General features: G+C 50.2%; 7 protein-coding genes across 7 annotated transcripts; 3 read left to right on the top strand and 4 right to left on the bottom strand.

The window, feature by feature from the left end:
• Positions 1 to 44: 44 nt before the first annotated feature.
• On the bottom strand, positions 45 to 688 carry N7503_010834 (ankyrin repeat-containing protein ANK1; the record flags this gene model as incomplete). The annotated part of the gene is made up of 3 exons (XM_057070380.1): positions 45 to 367; positions 437 to 613; positions 670 to 688. 3 exons carry the CDS (start codon positions 686 to 688, stop codon positions 45 to 47), a joined length of 519 nt encoding a protein of 172 aa, XP_056916991.1.
• A 483-nt stretch (positions 689 to 1,171) lies between these two features.
• Positions 1,172 to 1,749, top strand: N7503_010833 (DNA-directed RNA polymerase III core subunit RPC11; the record flags this gene model as incomplete). Its single annotated transcript, XM_057070379.1, has 4 exons — positions 1,172 to 1,184; positions 1,276 to 1,485; positions 1,546 to 1,640; positions 1,714 to 1,749. The coding sequence occupies 4 exons, from the start codon at positions 1,172 to 1,174 to the stop codon at positions 1,747 to 1,749; spliced, it is 354 nt and encodes a 117-aa protein (XP_056916990.1).
• Positions 1,750 to 2,984: 1,235 nt separating this feature from the next.
• On the top strand, positions 2,985 to 4,549 carry N7503_010832 (translation elongation factor EF-1 alpha; the record flags this gene model as incomplete). The annotated part of the gene is made up of 5 exons (XM_057070378.1): positions 2,985 to 2,989; positions 3,051 to 3,121; positions 3,181 to 3,378; positions 3,440 to 3,828; positions 3,881 to 4,549. 5 exons carry the CDS (start codon positions 2,985 to 2,987, stop codon positions 4,547 to 4,549), a joined length of 1,332 nt encoding a protein of 443 aa, XP_056916989.1.
• Positions 4,550 to 5,642: 1,093 nt separating this feature from the next.
• Positions 5,643 to 6,899, bottom strand: N7503_010831 (MAGE domain-containing protein; the record flags this gene model as incomplete). Its single annotated transcript, XM_057070377.1, has 3 exons — positions 5,643 to 6,361; positions 6,460 to 6,808; positions 6,873 to 6,899. The coding sequence occupies 3 exons, from the start codon at positions 6,897 to 6,899 to the stop codon at positions 5,643 to 5,645; spliced, it is 1,095 nt and encodes a 364-aa protein (XP_056916988.1).
• Positions 6,900 to 7,385: 486 nt separating this feature from the next.
• Positions 7,386 to 8,002, bottom strand: N7503_010830 (putative pathogenesis associated protein Cap20; the record flags this gene model as incomplete). Its single annotated transcript, XM_057070376.1, has 2 exons — positions 7,386 to 7,877; positions 7,928 to 8,002. The coding sequence occupies 2 exons, from the start codon at positions 8,000 to 8,002 to the stop codon at positions 7,386 to 7,388; spliced, it is 567 nt and encodes a 188-aa protein (XP_056916987.1).
• A 2,764-nt stretch (positions 8,003 to 10,766) lies between these two features.
• On the bottom strand, positions 10,767 to 11,485 carry N7503_010829 (60S ribosomal protein eL27; the record flags this gene model as incomplete). Its single annotated transcript, XM_057070375.1, has 4 exons — positions 10,767 to 10,774; positions 10,829 to 11,165; positions 11,359 to 11,414; positions 11,479 to 11,485. The coding sequence occupies 4 exons, from the start codon at positions 11,483 to 11,485 to the stop codon at positions 10,767 to 10,769; spliced, it is 408 nt and encodes a 135-aa protein (XP_056916986.1).
• A 596-nt stretch (positions 11,486 to 12,081) lies between these two features.
• On the top strand, positions 12,082 to 19,999 carry N7503_010828 (uncharacterized protein; the record flags this gene model as incomplete). The annotated part of the gene is made up of 3 exons (XM_057070374.1): positions 12,082 to 12,176; positions 12,236 to 15,800; positions 15,851 to 19,999. The coding sequence occupies 3 exons, from the start codon at positions 12,082 to 12,084 to the stop codon at positions 19,997 to 19,999; spliced, it is 7,809 nt and encodes a 2,602-aa protein (XP_056916985.1).
• Between the last annotated feature and the right edge of the window lie 329 nt (positions 20,000 to 20,328).

The raw sequence follows: 20,328 nt of genomic DNA, 5'->3' as shown, positions 1-20,328 counted from the left end.
GGAACAGATAAGACACATAGTTAAAACACCTGAAGGTTCTCAATCTAGTCGCTATCACTAGCAACATCATTATCAGAGCCCATGGTCTCATCTTGGATGCCTTCCGCCAGGATATACTCAGCCTTTTGCAAGACCTGCTTGATCTCCGGCTTGTTGAAGACCAAATCCGCGGGTTTTTGACCATGCTTATTCCGCACCCGGGGATCACAACCAGCCTCACACATCATACTAATCATCTCCTCACCTAATTCAGGGTTCTTATCGTTGGCGTAGCGTACGGCAATGTGTAGCGGTGTGTCCTTATCCATGCGGGTCAGAGGGTCGCACTCGAAGTACTGAATGTCGAACAAGGCGTCCATAACTTCGTCTGCAAGGATAAACTTGTTAGCTAACTTTCAGGGATATAGGAGATCAACGCAGATCATCATCGACGTACAGCTCCCGTATAAAGCGCAAATGTGCAATGCGTGGTTTCCCAGGGCATCCGTCACGCTGTTGAAGAACTCTGCCACCTCCTCATTTGTCTTCTCACTCATGCTGTTGAGAATCTGCTCGATCAGGTCTGTCTGGTCTCGGCGACAAGCCTCGACAACCAGCTCGCGGGGGAAGCACCCTAAAGTAAATAGCGGTCAGCGGGAGCCATGCGATACACCCAGCGATCCAGTTTACTCACTTCATCATCGGCCATGGTGATCAATTGTCAATGTAATCGTGTGATTTGAGAAACGAAGCAAGTACTCTCGATGCGCGGATGCGGTTACCGCGGAAGTTGGTTTGAAATGTTTGAGCCTAGAGTGGCGCAGCGGCGGGATTCAGGGTGGGTGAACCTGTAACGTGTTTCCGGTGGGGCCGTATGAAGGGATTATGTACAATCCGAGATCTGACTGTAATGGATTTGCAAAGATTAGGCGATTTGAAACTGCTTGCGACGTTGTTGTTGTTCAGACCGTTGCTTTCCCCAGGGACATCCCACGCCTGATCACGTGTTTTACCGGAACCCCCGCCGCAAGTTTAGCCGCGCGCCTAGATCTGCCCGCAAATCACTGGTGATTCACGATTTGACGACTCATGGGTGCGACTCGAGCGCAAAGGATCTAGTCAACGATTTTATTCGTGATAACTGTGCGATCTACAAGCCATTCTCTATATCTAATAGACTTGATCAGGCAAGATGCCTCTGGTTTGTCCGTCGCCCTCTTCCCCGCGCGAGGAAAAAAAAAAGCTTCACCCGACAGCTACAGCTACGACAGTGACTGACTATTTTGTCCTATTTAGTCTGCCCCAACTGCAGCAATGCGCTGACAATCGCTCGCGCTGACTCTACCAACCAACATCCAATGGGTGTGAACCGCTTCGAATGCCGAACCTGTCCCTACGAGTGGGCGCTAGAAAAGAAGTGGTATGACCGCACCGACATGAAGCAGAAGGAGGTTGAGGAGGCGCTTGGTGGCAAGGATGAGTGGAAGAATGCGGACAGTGTGGCCAGTGAGTTTCATCGAGTAATTCAGATTTGATGATCTGGATCATAAGCTAACATGGTTGTAGCTCAATGCCCGAAGGAAGGGTGCAATGGTGAGCGAGCATACTTTTACCAGCTGCAGATTCGCAGTGCAGACGAGCCGATGACTACATTCTTGCGGGTAAGTTATTTTTTTTTTTACCTTTTCCCCTCCTTGCATGGGGCCGAAGCACGAAACTGACAGCTGTGGCTAGTGTGTGAAATGTGCAACCCAGTGGAGAGAAAACTAATGCCCGAAGAGCTCGGGAGTTTGTTTCCACTTTTTCTGGGCTTATCAGTGCCTATTACTGAGTGTTTTTGTTTTTTTATTTTATTTTCAGTTTCTCTCATTTACTAGAGGCTGGGGGTTTGTTTCGCATGTAAAATGGCGCATTTACGAGGCTACGAGGGATTGGCGTTTAGATCACAACAAAGCGAGATAGATACCCAAAATTTGATCTACGTCAGACGCACAGAGTACTATTGGGCCCGGATAGGAAAGGTAAAAAAAAAAGGTAAAGAAAAAAATTGGGTTTATACATAGAAACCAACCCATGGGTCCCCGCCGATTTCATACTAACCAGAAAGGAAAGGAAAAAAGTCTGTCTGACTTTTTGATATTGGTTTACTGGTGTATGGAAAGCTTAGATGGGAGTCATTGTTGTGACTAGCTATACCTATTATAGACCCCGACGGCGTGACAAAAGATTGTTTCAGCCTCTGAATAATAGAAACCATGTCTGTGTGGCGAAAAAAAAAATCAAAACCTTTCGATGCATAACATTGTCGGAATCATAGTGGGTCCTGAAGCTTTGGCGGTGACGGCGACTGCCCCGCGGCTGAGGGGCAGGTGGGATGTTACAATTAGAGCACAGAAGCAGAAATTTCTGCTCTAGGGGAAGCTAGCAAAAGCCCACCATAACAAAAGGTCAAAACAATACAAACCTACCCAACCGGACTGCGTTGCTGCCCAGTCGGCCCAGTCTAAGAAGAGTGGACTGGAAGGAGGACACGATTGAGAGAAAAATTCACACAGAGTGGATACCTCTGGAAGAGGAAACCAGGGAAACGGCGAAAAAGTGAGAGTAGATTAAGTATAAGGTACTTCAAGCGTCATACAGTAATATGCGCAAAATCAAGTAGCTAGTACTCAAACAGCCCACCAGGAAGATTCTGCGTTGGTCCCGCCATGGTGGGGTAGGTGATCCATGGTCCAGCCAATGGAAACGCGTGATTGGAAAGGGCTTGAACCCGCCCACGACTCGCCTCTCTCGCTTGCCCCTCCATATAAGGATTTCCCCCTCCCCCTCCCACTGAAATTTTTCTTTCTTCCCCTCGTCCGCATCAGTACGTATAACTTGCCCTCCCCTACCTTCTTCTCTTCTTTCCTCCTTCATCCTCTAACATATTCACAGTACCTTTACGCACGCCGTAAAATCTGTGCAATCTCAAAACCTTTTAAAAGTTTTTATCCTCAACCGTCACCATGGGGTATGTTTCCATCCATCATCACGTCGAATCATCCATTGATCAAGACTAACCTCCCTCTCAGTAAGGAAGAGCGTTCCCACATCAACATTGTCGTTATCGGCCACGTCGATTCCGGCAAGTCCACCACCACCGGTAAGCTTTCACCTCCTACCCCTCCTTCCCCTTTCGAACATGATACTGATTCATAATAGGTCACTTGATCTACAAGTGTGGTGGTATTGACCAGCGTACCATCGAGAAGTTCGAGAAGGAGGCTGCTGAGCTCGGAAAGGGTTCCTTCAAGTATGCCTGGGTTCTTGACAAACTCAAGGCTGAGCGTGAGCGTGGTATCACCATCGATATCGCTCTCTGGAAGTTCCAGACCCAGAAGTTCGAGGTCACCGTCATTGGTAAGCTTTACTACTACTACTCTTTCTATGATTGAATCATGTCACTAACATTCCCTCTCAGATGCCCCCGGTCACCGTGATTTCATCAAGAACATGATCACTGGTACTTCCCAGGCTGATTGCGCCATTCTCATCATTGCCTCCGGTACCGGTGAGTTCGAGGCTGGTATCTCCAAGGATGGCCAGACCCGTGAGCACGCTCTGCTTGCTTTCACCCTCGGTGTCCGCCAGCTCATTGTTGCCCTCAACAAGATGGACACCTGCAAGTGGTCCCAGGACCGTTACAACGAGATTGTCAAGGAGACCTCCGGCTTCATCAAGAAGGTCGGATACAACCCCAAGGGTGTCCCCTTCGTCCCCATCTCCGGTTTCAACGGTGACAACATGCTTGAGGTTTCCGAGAACTGCCCCTGGTACAAGGGTTGGGAGAAGGAGGGCAAGTCCGGCAAGGTCACTGGTAAGACCCTGCTCGAGGCCATTGACGCCATTGAGCCCCCCCCAGCGTCCCGTCGGCAAGCCCCTCCGTCTGCCCCTCCAGGATGTTTACAAGATCTCCGGTATTGGCACGGTTCCCGTCGGTCGTGTCGAGACCGGTAAGATCGTCCCCGGTATGATCGTCACCTTCGCTCCCGCCAACGTCACCACTGAGGTCAAGTCCGTCGAGATGCACCACCAGCAGCTCAAGGAGGGTGTCCCCGGTGACAACGTCGGCTTCAACGTCAAGAACGTCTCCGTCAAGGAGGTTCGCCGTGGTAACGTTGCCGGTGACTCCAAGAACGACCCCCCCATGGGCTGTGCTTCCTTCAACGCCCAGGTCATTGTCCTGAACCACCCCGGTCAGGTCGGCGCTGGATACGCACCCGTTCTGGATTGCCACACCGCTCACATTGCTTGCAAGTTCTCTGAGCTCCTCGAGAAGATCGATCGCCGTACCGGTAAGTCCGTTGAGGACTCTCCCAAGTTCATCAAGTCCGGTGATGCCGCTATCGTCAAGATGGTTCCCTCCAAGCCCATGTGTGTCGAGCCCTTCACTGAGTACCCTCCCCTCGGTCGTTTCGCCGTCCGTGACATGCGTCAGACCGTTGCTGTCGGTGTCATCAAGTCCGTCGAGAAGTCCGCTGGTGGTGCCGGTAAGGTCACCAAGGCCGCCACCAAGGCTGGCAAGAAATAAGTGATTTGCGGATGACTAAAGAGACGCCGTGATGATTTTTTTTCTTCAAAATGCTTTTATGTGGAGCTAGACTTTGCTGAGTAGTTTAAAAAAATAACTACCTACAGATTCGTGACTCATGTCAATATCTTTCCAATGTGCCTCCATCCAAGTATTTGTAAATGTAGTCTTGATCTAAAGTAGTTGTACATGAAGCCTAAGTTGAGCGCAAAATTGTATTGTGCGTTGCCCAAGTCTTCGATGACTTGCCGCGGACGTCCACCTTGGCCTCTTCAAACTCGATTTCCCCTCTCCCCACCAGTTGACACCTCACAGGACCAGAAGGACCAAAGCTCACCTCCAATTCATATGTACGAGACATCAATATCCAAATCCAAATTCAGACCCTTACATATACAACCTTCCTGTTTCAGAAAAACGCATTTTTGGCAACGGGTATAACACAAGCGCTTATCCCTCGGTTCCCTTATCTAAATTCAATGTCTGACGTCTTCTCCCCATCCATGATCCTTCCAAGCGGAAACCCAAACTTAATGCCTGATAAGAGAAGGGAGTTTAATTGGTCCATAATCTGAGGCTTACCAAGGTTCTCGGACTACTCTCCTTGAATTTTTGAGCGTAAATCAAATCGAGCTCATGTTTGTTTCTGTCAGGGCGTGGTGTGTACTATATATTTTCAGGATATATACTCCGTAGGTACACGAATTTACCGGGGTAAGCGCGGTTGCTCGAAGATTTATGGGGTTTGACTTGTTCAAATATAATTTGAACAGCATGCCTTGGAAATTGAGTCAATTTTGGTATATATACTTGCACGTGTCTGTACCCATTGCGTCGTCGATGCATGTGCATTCTTTTTCTTGACATCCCACTCTACATGTATACCTTAAGGTCGATCTGCCCAGGTGGTGGAATACGTACTTAGTATGTGGCTGAACATGCCGAGGGCACAGTATACGTAGACACGTGGATAGGAGACATTGACGTGGGTGTATGTCGGGACTGCATGTGCAATGTACAATTTCAATACTTCTTTGGGTATCTATCAACGCAGGCAATCTGCATATCCAAGCAGAACGACCAAAAAGGAAGTCTAATCACTTTCCTCGTCTTCTTCTTCCTCTTCCTCCTCAGACTCTTCCTCAACGGGAGCAGCTCTCCTCGAAGTCCTCCTGGGGCCCTGCTCCTCTTCCTCTCGATGTCCATTCGCCTGAGACCTCGATGGCGGCTCCTCCGTCTGTTCAGCCTGTTCCGTAAGAGCGGGCATCTCAAGTGTCCGCCTCAACCGCACCTCAAAGTCCCTCTTGACCTCCCGCTCTGCCTGTGTAGGCCCCTCGTCATCACTCCCATTCCCATTTCCATTTGTATTTCCATTTGTACCAGACGCTTCAGGCCCATATCCATAGACCTCCCTCACTAAGCCGGCCACACCACTGGACCCAACTTCGACTTTTCCCCTTGGTCCAACTATGTACTCGATGGTCTCTTCGCCTCCCTCCACTTCCCGGTTGCGAACGATATATCCTTCTTTACAAAGCCTTTGTAGTAGCCTCTCCGTCTTGTCAATGGGTGTGTACTGATCCAAGTTCGTGCGCGCAAGGTATCGCTCGAGTTTCTGTTCGGGAAGCCTGTTTCCATTCAACTTGATCACGGCAATGATGAAGGTGTACAACGCCGTGTATGTACTTTCTGTGCTGATTGAGGGGGCTTTGGTTGGGACCAGGATAGATGAATTGCGGTATTTGAGTGGGAGGGTGGTAGACAGGTTCCAAGATTTGTTGGAGGTAGATGGTTTTTCGGTTCTTAGAGCGGCTGGTGATTCTGTTAGTTTCATACTTCATCATTGAATGAGGATGTATCTCCAGTCTCTCTTCCTCTGCCCAAGTAAGAAATGGAAGGAAATAACTCACCTCTCCGCTGTTGCGTGGTTTGATTGTCCCTCGGCGGTAACTCAGTCATCTCCATCCCAAACTTCTCCCTCAAGTGCCTCTGCGCCTGTTCAAAAACCTTCTTGAACATACCCTTCCCTTGCTCACCGAGTACCTTGGCGCTGATATCCGCGCGCCGAATGGGTATACGCGCGTACTCGCTCGCCAGCGCAAAGCGCACCATTTTCTTTACCAGCGCGTCAAGACTGGTCGGCGCGCGTGCGCTGTTGTGGCTGGCATCGGACATGTCTTCGTCTTCGGATGCAGATCTGCTTCTTTGTCGACGACGGGCGTGTTGAGGTTGAGAAGCGTCAGAGTCCTCGGGGTCAGCCTGTAATATTTATTAGATCTGGTTGGACTTGTTTGCTGTTTGCTGTGGGGTATCGGGTACGTACCGCTCTGCGTTTGCGTGCCGGAGGCATGATAGTTGATATTTGTTGGTCGCTTTTGCAGGCGAGTACTGAAGCGGCGTTGGATATCTCGGGAGATTCTAGGGATGTAAGGATTTGAGGTGGAGTGGAGGGGAGCGGAGTGGGCGTTCTTTGATGGACGCGCGACGCGATGATCAAAGAGTTGCGCTGATTTTACCATATCGGGATTGGTCTGTGCACAGCTTTATCTTTCTCTTTTATTCGGGCTTTGATTTCTTTATTCGAGAACACATCAATGAAAAAAGGGCAGCATATGAAAATTGGGTCAGGGCATTTTTCGAACTTGGAAAATTCGGGGGAAAATGATTGTGTGGCTTGATGGCATTTTGATTCTCTGCTAACTATAATAATAACTGGTATCTCAACATCTCAAACGCAGACCGAGAATCAATAGCGACGGGAGGTATTATTTTCTCTAAACAATAACTGATAAAACAACGCTGGGAATTCAACAAAACCATAAACAAAAGATCTAGATCACTGGTTGGTCTTCTCGTTCACAGCTTCCTTAACCTCCTCCTTGGTCTTCTGGACCAGCCCATAGACCCAGCCAAGCGACTCCTGCGACAGCAACAAGCTGGTGGTAAAGGCTGCCTTTCCAGAGTTCACCAGACCACTGCCACCTGCCTTCTTGTACTCCGAGCCATAGGTGTCAAAGACATGGGCCTTGACATCGCCTGCTAGGCGCACTGGGTAGGAAGCATTGTTGTAGAGACTGCCACGGATCTTCTGGGTTTCTTCGCGGAAGATAGGGAAGCGGGTATCGATCTGGCTCAGACCCTGGTCTCCCAGAGAGTCGGCACGAGTGACATAGGGGGCAATGTAGCTGTAAGGTGTCTCGAAGTAGGGTAGGACGGGTTTGGCAAAGCGGTTGTAGCCTTGGTCGGCAAATTCAAGAGACTTGGCACCGTAGGGGTTGCCCTTGAAGAAGGAGATGCTGTCTGAGACAACGGGGTAGGAAGTAAGGTGCTATAATAAGGTTAGATAGGCATGTGGGTTGTTGGGGTGGTGCAACGTACGTTGATGAACTGAGAATGGACTTTCTCGCCGTTGACGATCGGTTCACCCATAGTGTCAGAGTCGGCGTGGGGCATATGGAAGAAGAAAAGGATTGAGGGGAAGAGATGGAACTTGATGGGATATAGGGCGGACAGAGTAGAGGAGAAAAGAAGAAAATGATAAAAAAAATCCAGGAAAGAGAAGTGGGTTGTATATAGCCCAGATTCACATGTGATTGCGACCTACTTATGCAATTGGCCTCTCGAGGTCAGAGCGCAATCGCACCATCTGTGCTGTTTTAGCTTTGGAAATAATTTCATGGTTATTTTACCGTTTTATATATAGTTTTAATTCTTTTTATCTTAGACATAGTTCATATTCGTGTTCATTACGCCCATGCAGATGGCCCTGACGCCATCCTGATTTGACTTTCGACCGCAACTTGTAATCTCGATCCGGAACCTTGGAAGAAATCGTATCATCGAATCTACCGACATATGGAACGCATTATAACCTTGGAATTATTGCGCAGTTTGTGCAATTCGCATCAATTGCGACTTGATAAGGCCTGGTTTCACATGTGATAGCGGGTCCCAACGTCGACGCATTCGGATCCACCTTGTAGTTACATTTTACACCTACCGCTTCGATCCATCTTTATACAGGTTTATTGCTCATTTTCCTTATCCGAATCAGCTCGGGGTTTGTTTTCACTTAAAGATATCAAATATGAAATACATGACAAACTTCAATTCACCCCGCTTACGAAACCCCCATTTCCAACCCCCACCCCTCTCGTGTTCCAAGATTCAGAGCCAAAACCACACACCTTATCAGCCATTCAGTCCTTGCATACTTTAGTGTCTACTAACCGCCCCATGAATCTAGGCCGTGATACCTGCAGGCCGGGGTCGACTTGCTTCATATCCCGCGAGTCCAGCCTCGCCTCTGCATCTGGGATCCACCATCCTGGCCTGAGCGCCGCCGCCCGAACCTAGCTATGCATGGCACTATAACGACCCCACCTCCATCTCGCTAATTCAAGTACCCCATTGAGCAATCATGAAGGCACAACAGCCATTGCTCGGCTCAGCCATCCCACAACACAACGCCCTGTGGAGGATGTTTGGCATTGACCGGGTGCGAAGCTAGGCTAGCAAGGTATGTAGTCCTTCATGGCACACAAGGGGTTCTGGCCGTGTTCGCGATCGCCGCTTACCCGGGTCTATGTGCCCCGGGCGTCGTGCTACTGAGTCGATGGGCGATTCGTTCAGGAAACTTCCCGGTTCTCGGCGATCGGGTTATGAGGGTGGATAGTATGAAACCATGGGCTGCTTTTTGGTGATTTCTTTTCGTTTCTACGCGCGGGCCTTGTCTGAAGCGGTTGGCTGGTGATTAATTTCTCGCTACCTATTGCATTGTACCTAACAATACCTTGGGATATACTTGCATGCGCTGGTACTACAGTCAGCATCAACCCCGGACACGTTGGGAAAATCTCGGAAACGGGTGCAAGCTTGTGCTAAATTATAATATGATCTGTCGAGAAATTGAGAGCGCATATTAAATCCTTGCTCTTTGGCCCCCTTGTTCTCCTGTGAATCCTTTTTCTTGTGGCCATTATAGCTACACTGATGAGAGAATGAGATGTATATTTGTCGATCTCAGTGGCAACCATGGGGTCCAGGTCCGATGTGCTGTACAGATGCACGGAGTAGATCAGCGTAGATCGGTCGCGGACGTGATAGGCACGGACTGAGAAGTGATGGGGAATACCGTTTACCCCGGGCTGGGGCCGCAGCAAGCATATGTTTGTCAATCCTGTAGCCGAGAGAACAAAAGTACGCCGGTTGGTACGTAACCACCAGTATTCCCCGAGTTATGTACTCCGTCCCTGCCCCGTCACCCCGGCTCGTGTATGCAAACCCATGTTCAAGACTATCATTTCTGCTTTGAGGATGGGGCGAGTTGCGTCAGTTATCGTTAGTGTCAGTACATTGCCAGCTTGTAATCTAAATAGTTCTGCCTTCGGTCAGAGGCATATGATACCACCTACTTGAATTGTATATTGAGGGGGTAGATCATAGTTGACAGGGAGCCCGACGACCCGATTGGATCGGGGAAGTGTTTTCGGTGGCGGATGTTGCAATTATTTTATGGTCTCAATCGATTTGAACTGGGAGTTTTGTTGGGAGCCGCGGATGCTTATGATTTTCATGATTAATGTGGCGTTTCACATGCAATGGGGGATGTGGAGGGTCGGGACGTTGATGAGTTGTATGCGATGAGGTCAACATATCGATGTAGTTGAGATAAGATTGACACTCGATCACATGGACTCAAAGCCACCATTCTTATTTACTCTTATTTCAGGTAACGTGGAATCCAGGTGACGTGAAGCTACACGTGAAGCTACATGTGACCCGGGGAACTGAGCGTAGAGAGAGTCAAGGCGCCCCATGGATGGGCCCCGACACCGACGTGTACGAAGTAAAAACTCGGGAGTGCGCAAAGGCCTAGAAGTGACACTGGGAGAAGTTTTGTAACATCGTGGTCGCATAGGAACTTTAACGGAACGGTACTGGACGCGAGGTGTCGTACACGTTGACCATGGGAGTAGTAGCGGAAAATTTCAAACAAGAAAAGAATAGTTGTTCATATTTTCCATTTCATTCAGAGGCACCAGGTCTTGTATGGTAACCTCCTTTAACTGGACATCGATACATTCCCTCTTCTGTTTCCAGCTCTGGTATATGTCTTTCCATCCCATCGCAGGGACTGAATGTGCTCGATGGTTTTTTCGTCCCCGCCTTCACCTAGAACCGTGCTCGCTCGAAAAAAACGCCGGGGGTAAACCGTTTAGAAACCTAAAGCCTCAATTAGCGAAAATTGTCATGGAGATATTCGTTGGCGGAACATACGGAGAGGAGTGAAGAACCAGCGGTTCTTGCCGCTGGTGTAGCGGTCCTCAAGGGCCTTCTTGATGGTCTTCTTGGCGTCCTCGCGCTGGGAAACCTCCTTGAAGGTCTCGGAGGAGACAACACCCTTAAGACCCTCAAGCTCGAGAGTGTAACGAGTGGGCATCAAGTGGTTGTAGTTGACGACCTTGATGAAAGGCTTGACCTTGGAGCGGCGGTCGACGAGCTTCTTGCCCATGCGCTTGGTGACCTTCGAGGGGTAACGCTCGATACCGGCAACGATGGCGAAGGGGAAGGGGTGAGCCTTGGAGCCAGTGTCGCTAGGCTGGACAATGACGACCTGTCGAATTGCGCTGTCAGTTATCTTCATTCTGTCGCACAGCATTTTCCCCATTTAACTATTTCTCCAGATTTTCCTCGAACGCCCGTTCTTTTGCCGGCCACAAAACACATAGAATCCTCCTCTTGGTAATGCTGTTTTCTCTTTCCATCTCCTCTTTCTCTTGTATCCGGGGGAGCGTCGATTGTCGTACCTTCTTACCGGCGAAACGGCCACGGGTGATAATGGCCACACGGCCCACTTTCATGACTATCGCGAGATTCTCGTCAGCATGGAATCGAAGGACGGGGTCGTAGAGGCATCGAATACGCACACTTCATTCTGGAGTCCCGGTAAGCGGCAAGGTTGGCGGGTTTGGTTGTCGGAGTACGGAACAGTCTAAGATCGAAGTGTTCAAGTTTTCGCTTGGGTAAGAGAGGGTTCAGGGCAAGTGAGATTTGTGTGCGATGGTCTGATTGGCTGACTTACCGACTGACAGTGGCTAGTCCAGATTAGGGGCATTTCCCCATTAGTCCAGAGTTCGGACTAACTCGCTTACCTAATCTTACCCAGATTCCAAGATTCTAGCCTTACAATCGTAGTTTGTCTTGGCTGGGCCTCACCGCCCTGACGTTTGTTTACATGACGACGTAACTAGCCCGTTGCTATGGTCGCCGATGTGTGATGTGTAGGCCGCGTAGTAGTTCCTGTCATCCACCTCCACTTTTGGGCTTTCCTCTTATCAAGCTGATCTCCCGGAGTTTGATGCTCGTTACACCGTCCTTTTCCACTGCTTTGTTTTCTAGCGATCTGTGGTTTTGATATGCATTGACGACCCTTGTTTTGAACTTTACAACGCAATATCCTACATTCCAATACCCTTATTCTTGTCATTACCTCTGAGACATCTTGAATATCTCTCTACACACATACCATCATGCCGCCCCAAGACCGGGACACTCCCAACAATGATCGGGAACTGGTTCGTCACAGACCGACCCACAGCGATTCCAGCCGGTCCTTGGTTCCTATGTAAGTGTTGTTTCATCTCAATTCAACTGTCAACCAGTTACTAAAGCTTTGATCATCAGGTGGGACAGCTCCGACCCAGAGCGTGCACCTCCTCCATTGCCCTTGAACCCCCGGTCCATGAGCCCTGCAACTAGACACGGCGTTTCGCCAAATATCCAGGCCGTGGCAGCCAAGTTCACGGACAAGCCGAGTGAGAACGCTCTTAGCTCTTACACAACAAACCCGATGCCCAATAAGACTGGATCACCAGAACGGTCCTTGGTCAAGGGCCACCACCATAAGCGCTTGCAGTCTTTACAGCCCAGCGACACCAAGGGCGATGCTCGTTCGGATTTCTTGAACTATCTAGAGAATCGATCCCCCGAGCGGCCTCTTCGGGCTACAATTATTGATCCCACGAACATGCCGCTGGATTCGAGCAAAGTTTTTGGATCCCCACCACGTCCTGCTGAGCGGGAAATCCCTAGTTACGTGTCAGGACGTTACCTGTCAAAACCTATTCTTGGAGAAAGTACTCCCCCATCCGCCACGATGCTTGCTTTGCAAAATATGCAACTCCCCTCTGATAATGACCCGCCATCTCCCTCAAAACCTCCTAAAATGATTACGGGAGTGAGGTTCGAAGAACCCGCTCACACCATGGATACACTAGCGTCGCAAATCTGCAGCCTCACCGATATTGCCAGCAATTTGCAGAAAGAAATGTCGAATTTAAGCCGCCGAAGCAAAGATAACGCTACCGATCTGGTCAGCCTGAAGGCTGCGACGAATGCTCGCGATGAAGATATTCGGAAGAGTTTGAAGGACTTGTCTTCTAATCTCACATCGAAGTATTTCGATGGTGATCTATCAAGGTTGGATCTCAGTGCATTCCTGAAGCCGGAAAGCGGCCCTAACCCCACTGAATCGGATAGTTCTCCCAATTCCAGAAGAAGCTACTCTGTGCCCCGCATGCCCAGCCCTAATCCTTTCGCCTTTGATCGGGACGTATGTGGCTCGCCTGCCCCAATCTCCGATGGATCCGCTAGTATCGCTTTGCTCGAAAAAGTTCTGCGTGAGATGGCCACAAAGGAAGGTGAGGAAAAGCTTTTGGAACTTGTGGATGAAATCAAATCACGACCGGCAACCACCCCGTCCGACAAGGATGCCGATAAGAAGATCACCAACATGCTGGAAGAGATTCTCAACCTTGTCAAGGAAGACCCGTCAAGCAGAGCGCTTGTCCGTTCGATGACTACCGAGAACCTTCCTCCGCCGACCAATGCTAATAATGGAGGTCTCCGATCTACCTCGCTTGGATCAATTGATGAAACAGCCACCGTGCGCGCTCTGGATGTGCCCAAAGACGACAAACTTCAGCGCAACATACCAAATAACGATGAAGTCTTGGCAATTTTACGCACTGTCAAGAGCAGTGTCGTCGAAGGAGGCGGTATGACAAACAACGTGAAAGCCCTGGTGCGTGAACTGCGTGGCGAAGTGCTTGGTATGGGTCGTGAGCTTGCGCGCAAGCTGGAGGCAGTTGAGTCGAACATTGCCGAGGGAGCATACCAACAGCCACAAATTGAAGCTCCAAATGCAGACCAGATTTCCACAATCATCCGCGAATGTCTCGGTGATCTGCAGGAGCAGCTGGCTGCTAACGTGAACGAAAGTCGAAGCCAGGCCTCTGCTTTTGCGCAGTTCCAGTCAACCATGAACAGTGCTGAAATTTACTCAATCGTGAAGAGGGCACTGGATGAGCTGGAGCTTCCCCAGCCTCAAAAGGAGCCCGATGGCACTCGAATGGAGAAAGAGGACATCCTCGACACTGTACGCGATGCCTGGGAGACATACAAGCCTGAGATCGAGTTGCAGACCATTGGCCTGGAGCGAGATGAGATCTTGGAGTGCTTGGCTGAAGGCCTCAAATCATACCAGCCGCAGCACGACCAAGCCATCACTTATGACCAAGTTTTAGCTGCTGTCCAGACCGGCATGCAGAATTTCACTCCCCCACCAATGGAACAACCGCCAGCTATCACCCGAGATGAAATCATTCTGACTATCCGGGAGTGCCTTGAGAAGCCAGAAGACACCTCTCGTGCCTTGCAAGACACTCATGCAAACAACCTTAATTCCATGCGAGACGAGATCCTTCAGGCGGTGTCCCAGAGACTTGAGCCTCATTCGCGGGGCCTGCAAGATGAACATGTGAACTTCTTTCATAGCATTCGCGATGAGCTGCTCCATGCAGTGGCTGAAAAGCCAGATTCTACAAGTCGAGGTCTGGATGAGGAGCATCTCCACCATCTGGGCTCTATCCGCGATGAGATTCTCCAAGCAATGGCTCAACGACCGGAATCCACAACTCGATCTCTGGACGACGAGCATATTGAGTACTTGAATTCCATGCGCGATGAGTTGATGCAGGCAATCACCGAAAGACCAGGGCCCAATGACAGGGCTCTGGATGAGGATCACCTTCATCATTTGACCTCGATTCGCGATGAGATTCTTCACGCCATCTCTGAACGATCAGAGTCTAATAGATCTCTGGATGATGAGCACATTCATTACTTGAACTCAATGCGTGATGAGTTGCTGCATGCAATCGCCGAACGACCCGAACCTGCTACCCGATCCCTCGATGACGAGCAGATTCACTACTTAAATTCGATTCGAGATGACATTTTGCATGCCATGGCCGAAAAGTCTATCGAGACTGCGGAGTCTAGTGCTCCAAGATCTGTTCATGAAGAGCAGTTTGAGCACCTCAACTCTCTTCGTGATGAGATCCTAGATGCAGTTACTAGATCCATGACTACTCAGAGTATGGTAAGCAAGGAATCCTTCGACTCTGGCCTCGGCCGTGATGACATTGTGAGCGCGATCTCCGACGGTCTCGAGGCCCACTTCACCTCCGCCAAGGAACTGGATGAACCACGCGTTTCGCGGGAGGATGTGGTGAATGCCATCAATGATGCCTTCAATGCCCAGCAGTCCGCCTTGACCACCAGTCCCCAGCCTGCTATCTCCCGCGAAGAGATCATGGATGCCATCGTGGATGGCATTGAGATTGCCAACCAAGCCAAGGAGACTGCAATCAGCACCAATGTCCAGCCATCTTCGTCTATCTCCCGTGAGGAGATTTTGGAGGCTATCTCCGAGGGTCTCGAGAGGACATATGAGTCTCAGAAATCAGCTTTGAGCACCGCGGTCCAACAGCCGGGTATCACCCGAGAGGAGGTTTTCACTGCCATCGTTGATGGCTTTGAAAGTGCCAACACCATGACTCGTGAGATTGAACTGAATAAAGATGACCTCATGGAAGCGATCACAACAGGCCTTCATGAAGCTACAAATTCTGCCAACATGAACGTCGGAGACCAAGTTCTGGAAAGACTTTCAGACGTTGTTGATGGCATGAAGGAGGAATTCAAACAATATTCCGCTGCTAATGGCAAGGATACTGAGCAAGTCTTGGACGCCGTAAAGGATGGCCTTGCTGTTGTACGACAAGAGATTGAGTCTTATGTGGCCACCACCCAGGCGGTTTCCGGCAAAGATGAAATTATCGACATTGTCAAGGAAGGATTCCGTCTTCTGCAGGCTGATATGGAAAAAACAATCACCGACACCGCTGTATCCAATGCCAACCCCCCGACACCACGGAACTGCTCGATGCTATGGAGAAGGAGTTTGAGCACCTGCGTGGTTCAATGAGCAATCTCCTTCTAGACAGCCATCGAGGCAGTGACAAGCTTGAGATCCTTGACGCAATTCGTGATGCCAGTGAGCAGCAGAAGTCTAAGGCGGCTGATGAGCAGATTCTCGACTATATCAAGGAAGAATTTGAGAAGATGCGCGAGTCCACGGCGATGAGTGTTGTTCGTTCTGAGCCTCCTCCATCGGAGAAAGAAGACATCATTGCCGCCATTCGAGAGCACTTCGAAGTCCTTCGCGAAGACAACATGCAGCAGAACACCAAGGCGGCTGATGAGCAGATCCTCAGCTCTATCAAAGAGGAATTCGAGAAAATGCGCGAGTCCACGGCAATGGGTGTTGTTCCTTCGGAGCCTCAATCTGAGAAAGAGGACATCATCGCTGCTCTCCGAGAGCATTTCGACGCTCTCCGTGAAGAAACCATGCAGCAGAACACCAAGCCAGCTGATGAGCAGATTCTAAACTCCATCAAGGAAGAGTTCGAGAAAATGCGTGAATCCACAGCGCTGAGTGTGGTTCCATCCGAGCCTGCTCCGTCTGAGAAAGAGGATATCATCGCCGCTATTCGCGAGCATTTTGATGCCCTTCGTGAAGAAACCATGCAGCATAAGGATGGCGGCGAGAACACAGGGTCTGCCACCAGTGAACTGCTTGATGCCTTCAATGATGGTATCCTCCTGATCCGCGATGATGTGCAGAAGGTTTTAGATAAGCCTGCCGACTTCGACAGCTCCGAGATCCTTGACACCATCAAGGACGGTATGGCGGAGCTGCGACTGGAAATCGACTCCCTCCGCCAGTCCCAAAAGGTGGAGGAGAGTGCGACCGATGAAATGGAGACAACGCGTGGCGGTGAGGTTGTGCTTGCCAACGAGCCGTCTGCCCTGGGTACCGACATCGAAGGCTTGAAGACTCTCATCACCCAGCTTACAGACAAGATGGAATCCATTGAAACTACTCGCGCCGCGGAGCCTGCCGAGGAGCTTTCCGCAGAGCCTGCTCTGAATCGTAGCCATCTTGATGAGGTCTTGATGGCTCTCCAAGAAGTGCAACTCGCCATTGGGGAGATGAAGCCGAGCGAGTCTGCCGAGCCTCCACTGAGCCGCAGTCATCTCGATGAGGTTTTGATGGCTGTCCAAGAAGTGCAACTCGCCGTTGGTGAGATGAGTGCGAGCCGAGATATCCCTGAGGGGGGTGCTCGGAAGGAGGATACCGACACTATCGAAAGTCTTCTCATGGGCACCAAGGCTCAGATTGAGGAGATCCAGTTCCCATCTCTCGACGAAGTTGCCACCTCTGAGCATATTGGAACTCTTGAGACTATGATCCGAGAGTCAAAGGATGCTATTGCTGAATTATCCACTCGGCTGGAGGCTGAGGGCTCTACAAAGTCTGATATTGGTACTCTTGAAGGCCTGATCAAGGATGTCTGGGTTGCCCTTGAAGAGTTGAAGGGCAAGGCGAAAGAAGAGGAGGAGACAGAAGGGGATGAAGGGGAGGACAACGGCAAGCTTCTCAAGTCTGATCTTCAAACTGTCGAGGCTATGATCTTTGAGGTTAAATCTCAGATTGACGAGCTCAAGTTGCCTGATGTGGAAACACTTCCCACGAAGGAGGAGATTCAAGAGCTTTCGGCACTTGTTACCGATTTCCGTGACAAGATGGAGAATGCCAACGACCTCACCGCGCAAGGCTTTGAGGCCCGGAAAACCGAGCACGGTGGCCTCGCCGTCAAAATAGACGAGAAAATTGACGAAGCTAAATTTGTCGTTGGTGAGCTTGGAGACGAGCTTAAGAGTAAGCTTGATGGCAGCAGCGAAGGCCTCATGGAGCTCAAGCAGTTGCTCGAGGGCTTGGCTATCTCTGCCGAGAACTTTACCACTGTCGAAAACGTCAAGGAGCTCACTGATCTCATCAATCGCGAATTCGAGCGTGCCCGCGGTGAGGAAGACGCCGGCAGGCTAGAAAAAGAGGAGAGAGATGCTGCTGCTTTAGTCAAGCACGACGAGACTCGGGCTGCAGTCATTGTTGAGCTGGGAGCCAAAATCGACGAGAAAATTGGGGAAGTGATCGCCAAATACGAAGAGGCGCATACTTCGTTGCATTCCAAGTTCTCGGAGACCGAGGAGCGAGACCTGGCTCATGCTGAAGCGGTGACAAGCACCAAATCTCTCGCCGAAGACATTAGGCTTGTCATTGGTGCCATGGGTACCACGGTCACTGAGGCCTGTGAGCGCACGACTGAAGAGACCAAGGCTCTTGCTGAGAAAGTTGATGAATCCTACAACCGGATGGAAGAGATGCACAACGAGGCCAAATCGCATCAGGAGCAATCCCGAGGCGAGAACGAGAGAGTTGTTGCGGCCACCGAGCGCGTGGAGAGCAAGCTGCTTGAGTTCAATCCTCAGATCTTGGAGACTGTTCAGCAGATCCTGACTGTTGTGAGCCAGCACTTCGACCACTCGCAAAAGTCGGCGGAGGAAGTCAAGTCAGAGCTTATGTCTCTTCCGACTGCCATTCCCAGCATGTTGCCCGCCTTGCCATCTCCGGAATCCTCTCGGGAAATTGAAGATGACCCTGTTCACAATAAGCTCAATGATCTTCTGGAGCACGCCAAGAACAGCCCCGTACAGGATGTTTTGAACACGCTACTGGAACACTCGAAGAGTACTCAACTTCATGATAAGCTTGACCGCGCTCTGGAGCATGGCGCTGCGTCGAACAGTGATATCTATGAGAAGCTGAACCAGATCCTTGATCATACTACCAATGGTACGGGCTCTATTCATGAGAAGCTTGATGCTCTGCTCAGCCGACCAGTCAATACCGTTGACCCTGAACAGTCGGTCACCCAGATGATGAAGCTAGATGAGATGCACAAGGACATCATGGAGAATACTCGTAAGATGAACGAGATGTTCGCCGTTCAGTCCACACTCGTTGCCGAGGAGACCGAGCGCAAGCGTCGTGAAGCGGAGGAAGCTGCAATTGCCTTGGAACGCAGGATAGCCCAGCGCGAGCAAGTCGAGGCCGACATTGTCGGCTTGCAAGAGGAGAAGGAGTCTCTACTGAAGATGTTCCAAACTCTGAAGGCAGAGAAGGACGAACTTGCCAAGCAGACCTCTAAGATGAGCAAGGAACTTTCTGGCCTGGAGACCGCTCTGGAGATTCGTCATGAGGAGATGCAGCAAATGGAGGAGCGTGCGGATGGTCTAGAGAAACGCATCTTGGAAGGTGTCCTCGACCATGCCCGCAGCATTCTCTTGAGTCGATCTGGCAGCCTTAACAGCATGAACCTCAAGCGCAACCAAAGCACGCGTTCATCCCGCGCAGGTGCCCGTAGCCCTAGCATGGCTAGCATTACCACTACAAGCACTGCTCGAGAGCCAAAGGATGCACGCAGCCTTCTCGGCAATGGTGTCGGCATGGCTCTCAAGCGCCGTACGTTCAACGGCCTCCAGCCTGGACCAACAACAGTTCAACCCAACATTGGGAAAGAGCGCCGAATTCTCAGTTTGAGCCATGTTACAGGCAATCGTGATGCTGGTCGTCAATCGGGACCCAATGGCGGCATCACTAGCTTGAAGCGCAGCCACTCCGTCAAATCCAACTTCTCAGCTCGCAAGACTTCTTGGGCCGGCCCTACTGCAAACAAAGAGAATGAGGCATTCCCGGAAGAAGAGGAACCCGAAAGCGAGCCCGAGACTGATGCCGGCACGGAGCGCAAATCCAGCTACGCGGGTTCTAACCGGCAATCAAGCTATGCAGGAACTGATCGCAAAGTCAGCTACGCCGAGACTTGTACCGACAGTGTCGTCACTGGAGTTACTGATAGTGTCATCTCAGAAGATCGGCGCACTAGTGGCATGAGCAGTGCGACGGGGGAGCACGAGGAATCTGAGCTAGCATCAGATGATGATGAGGATGATGCTCAGACTGCCCGTGAAGACGATGACGAGGATGTTAATTCGGATAGAGAAGATGAAGAATCAGAGGACCACCAGGATGATGTGGACGACAACCTTTCTGACACTGCCTCAGCAATGGAGGCTGAAGTCCTAAAGCTACTGGAGGCTCCTCCTGACAGCGGATTGGGAACTGAAATGACTGTCTCATGAACAATATGACAGTTTGGTATTTTTTCGGGTTGTTTTTCTTTTTTTGATTCCCTTTGGAGTTCGGATTTGGGTTTTTCTTTATTTTTCCTTTGTGCTTTCATATACCACTTGTGTTGATTCTGTTATCATTGCCTGTATGAATTCCCTATGTTTCTATTAATGATCATTCTTAACATTCTTCATGACTAACCATACCGTTCTCTAAGTAACATTCAATTTTCCATCGTAAAAACCGACTTGTAGGTTCTAGACATGCATGACCTAGTCATTCCGCTATAGATCGTCAGCTGCCCGATGGGGCAGATGGTCATGTGACAGGTCATCCTGCC

The sequence above is a fragment of the Penicillium pulvis genome (genome assembly GCF_028828015.1).
Source record: "Penicillium pulvis strain IBT 33274 chromosome Unknown scaffold_8_segment0_segment0, whole genome shotgun sequence".
Taxonomy (NCBI): domain Eukaryota; kingdom Fungi; phylum Ascomycota; class Eurotiomycetes; order Eurotiales; family Aspergillaceae; genus Penicillium; species Penicillium pulvis.
Note: the sequence above shows the minus strand (reverse complement) of the source record. Positions and strands in the feature narration are given on the sequence as shown.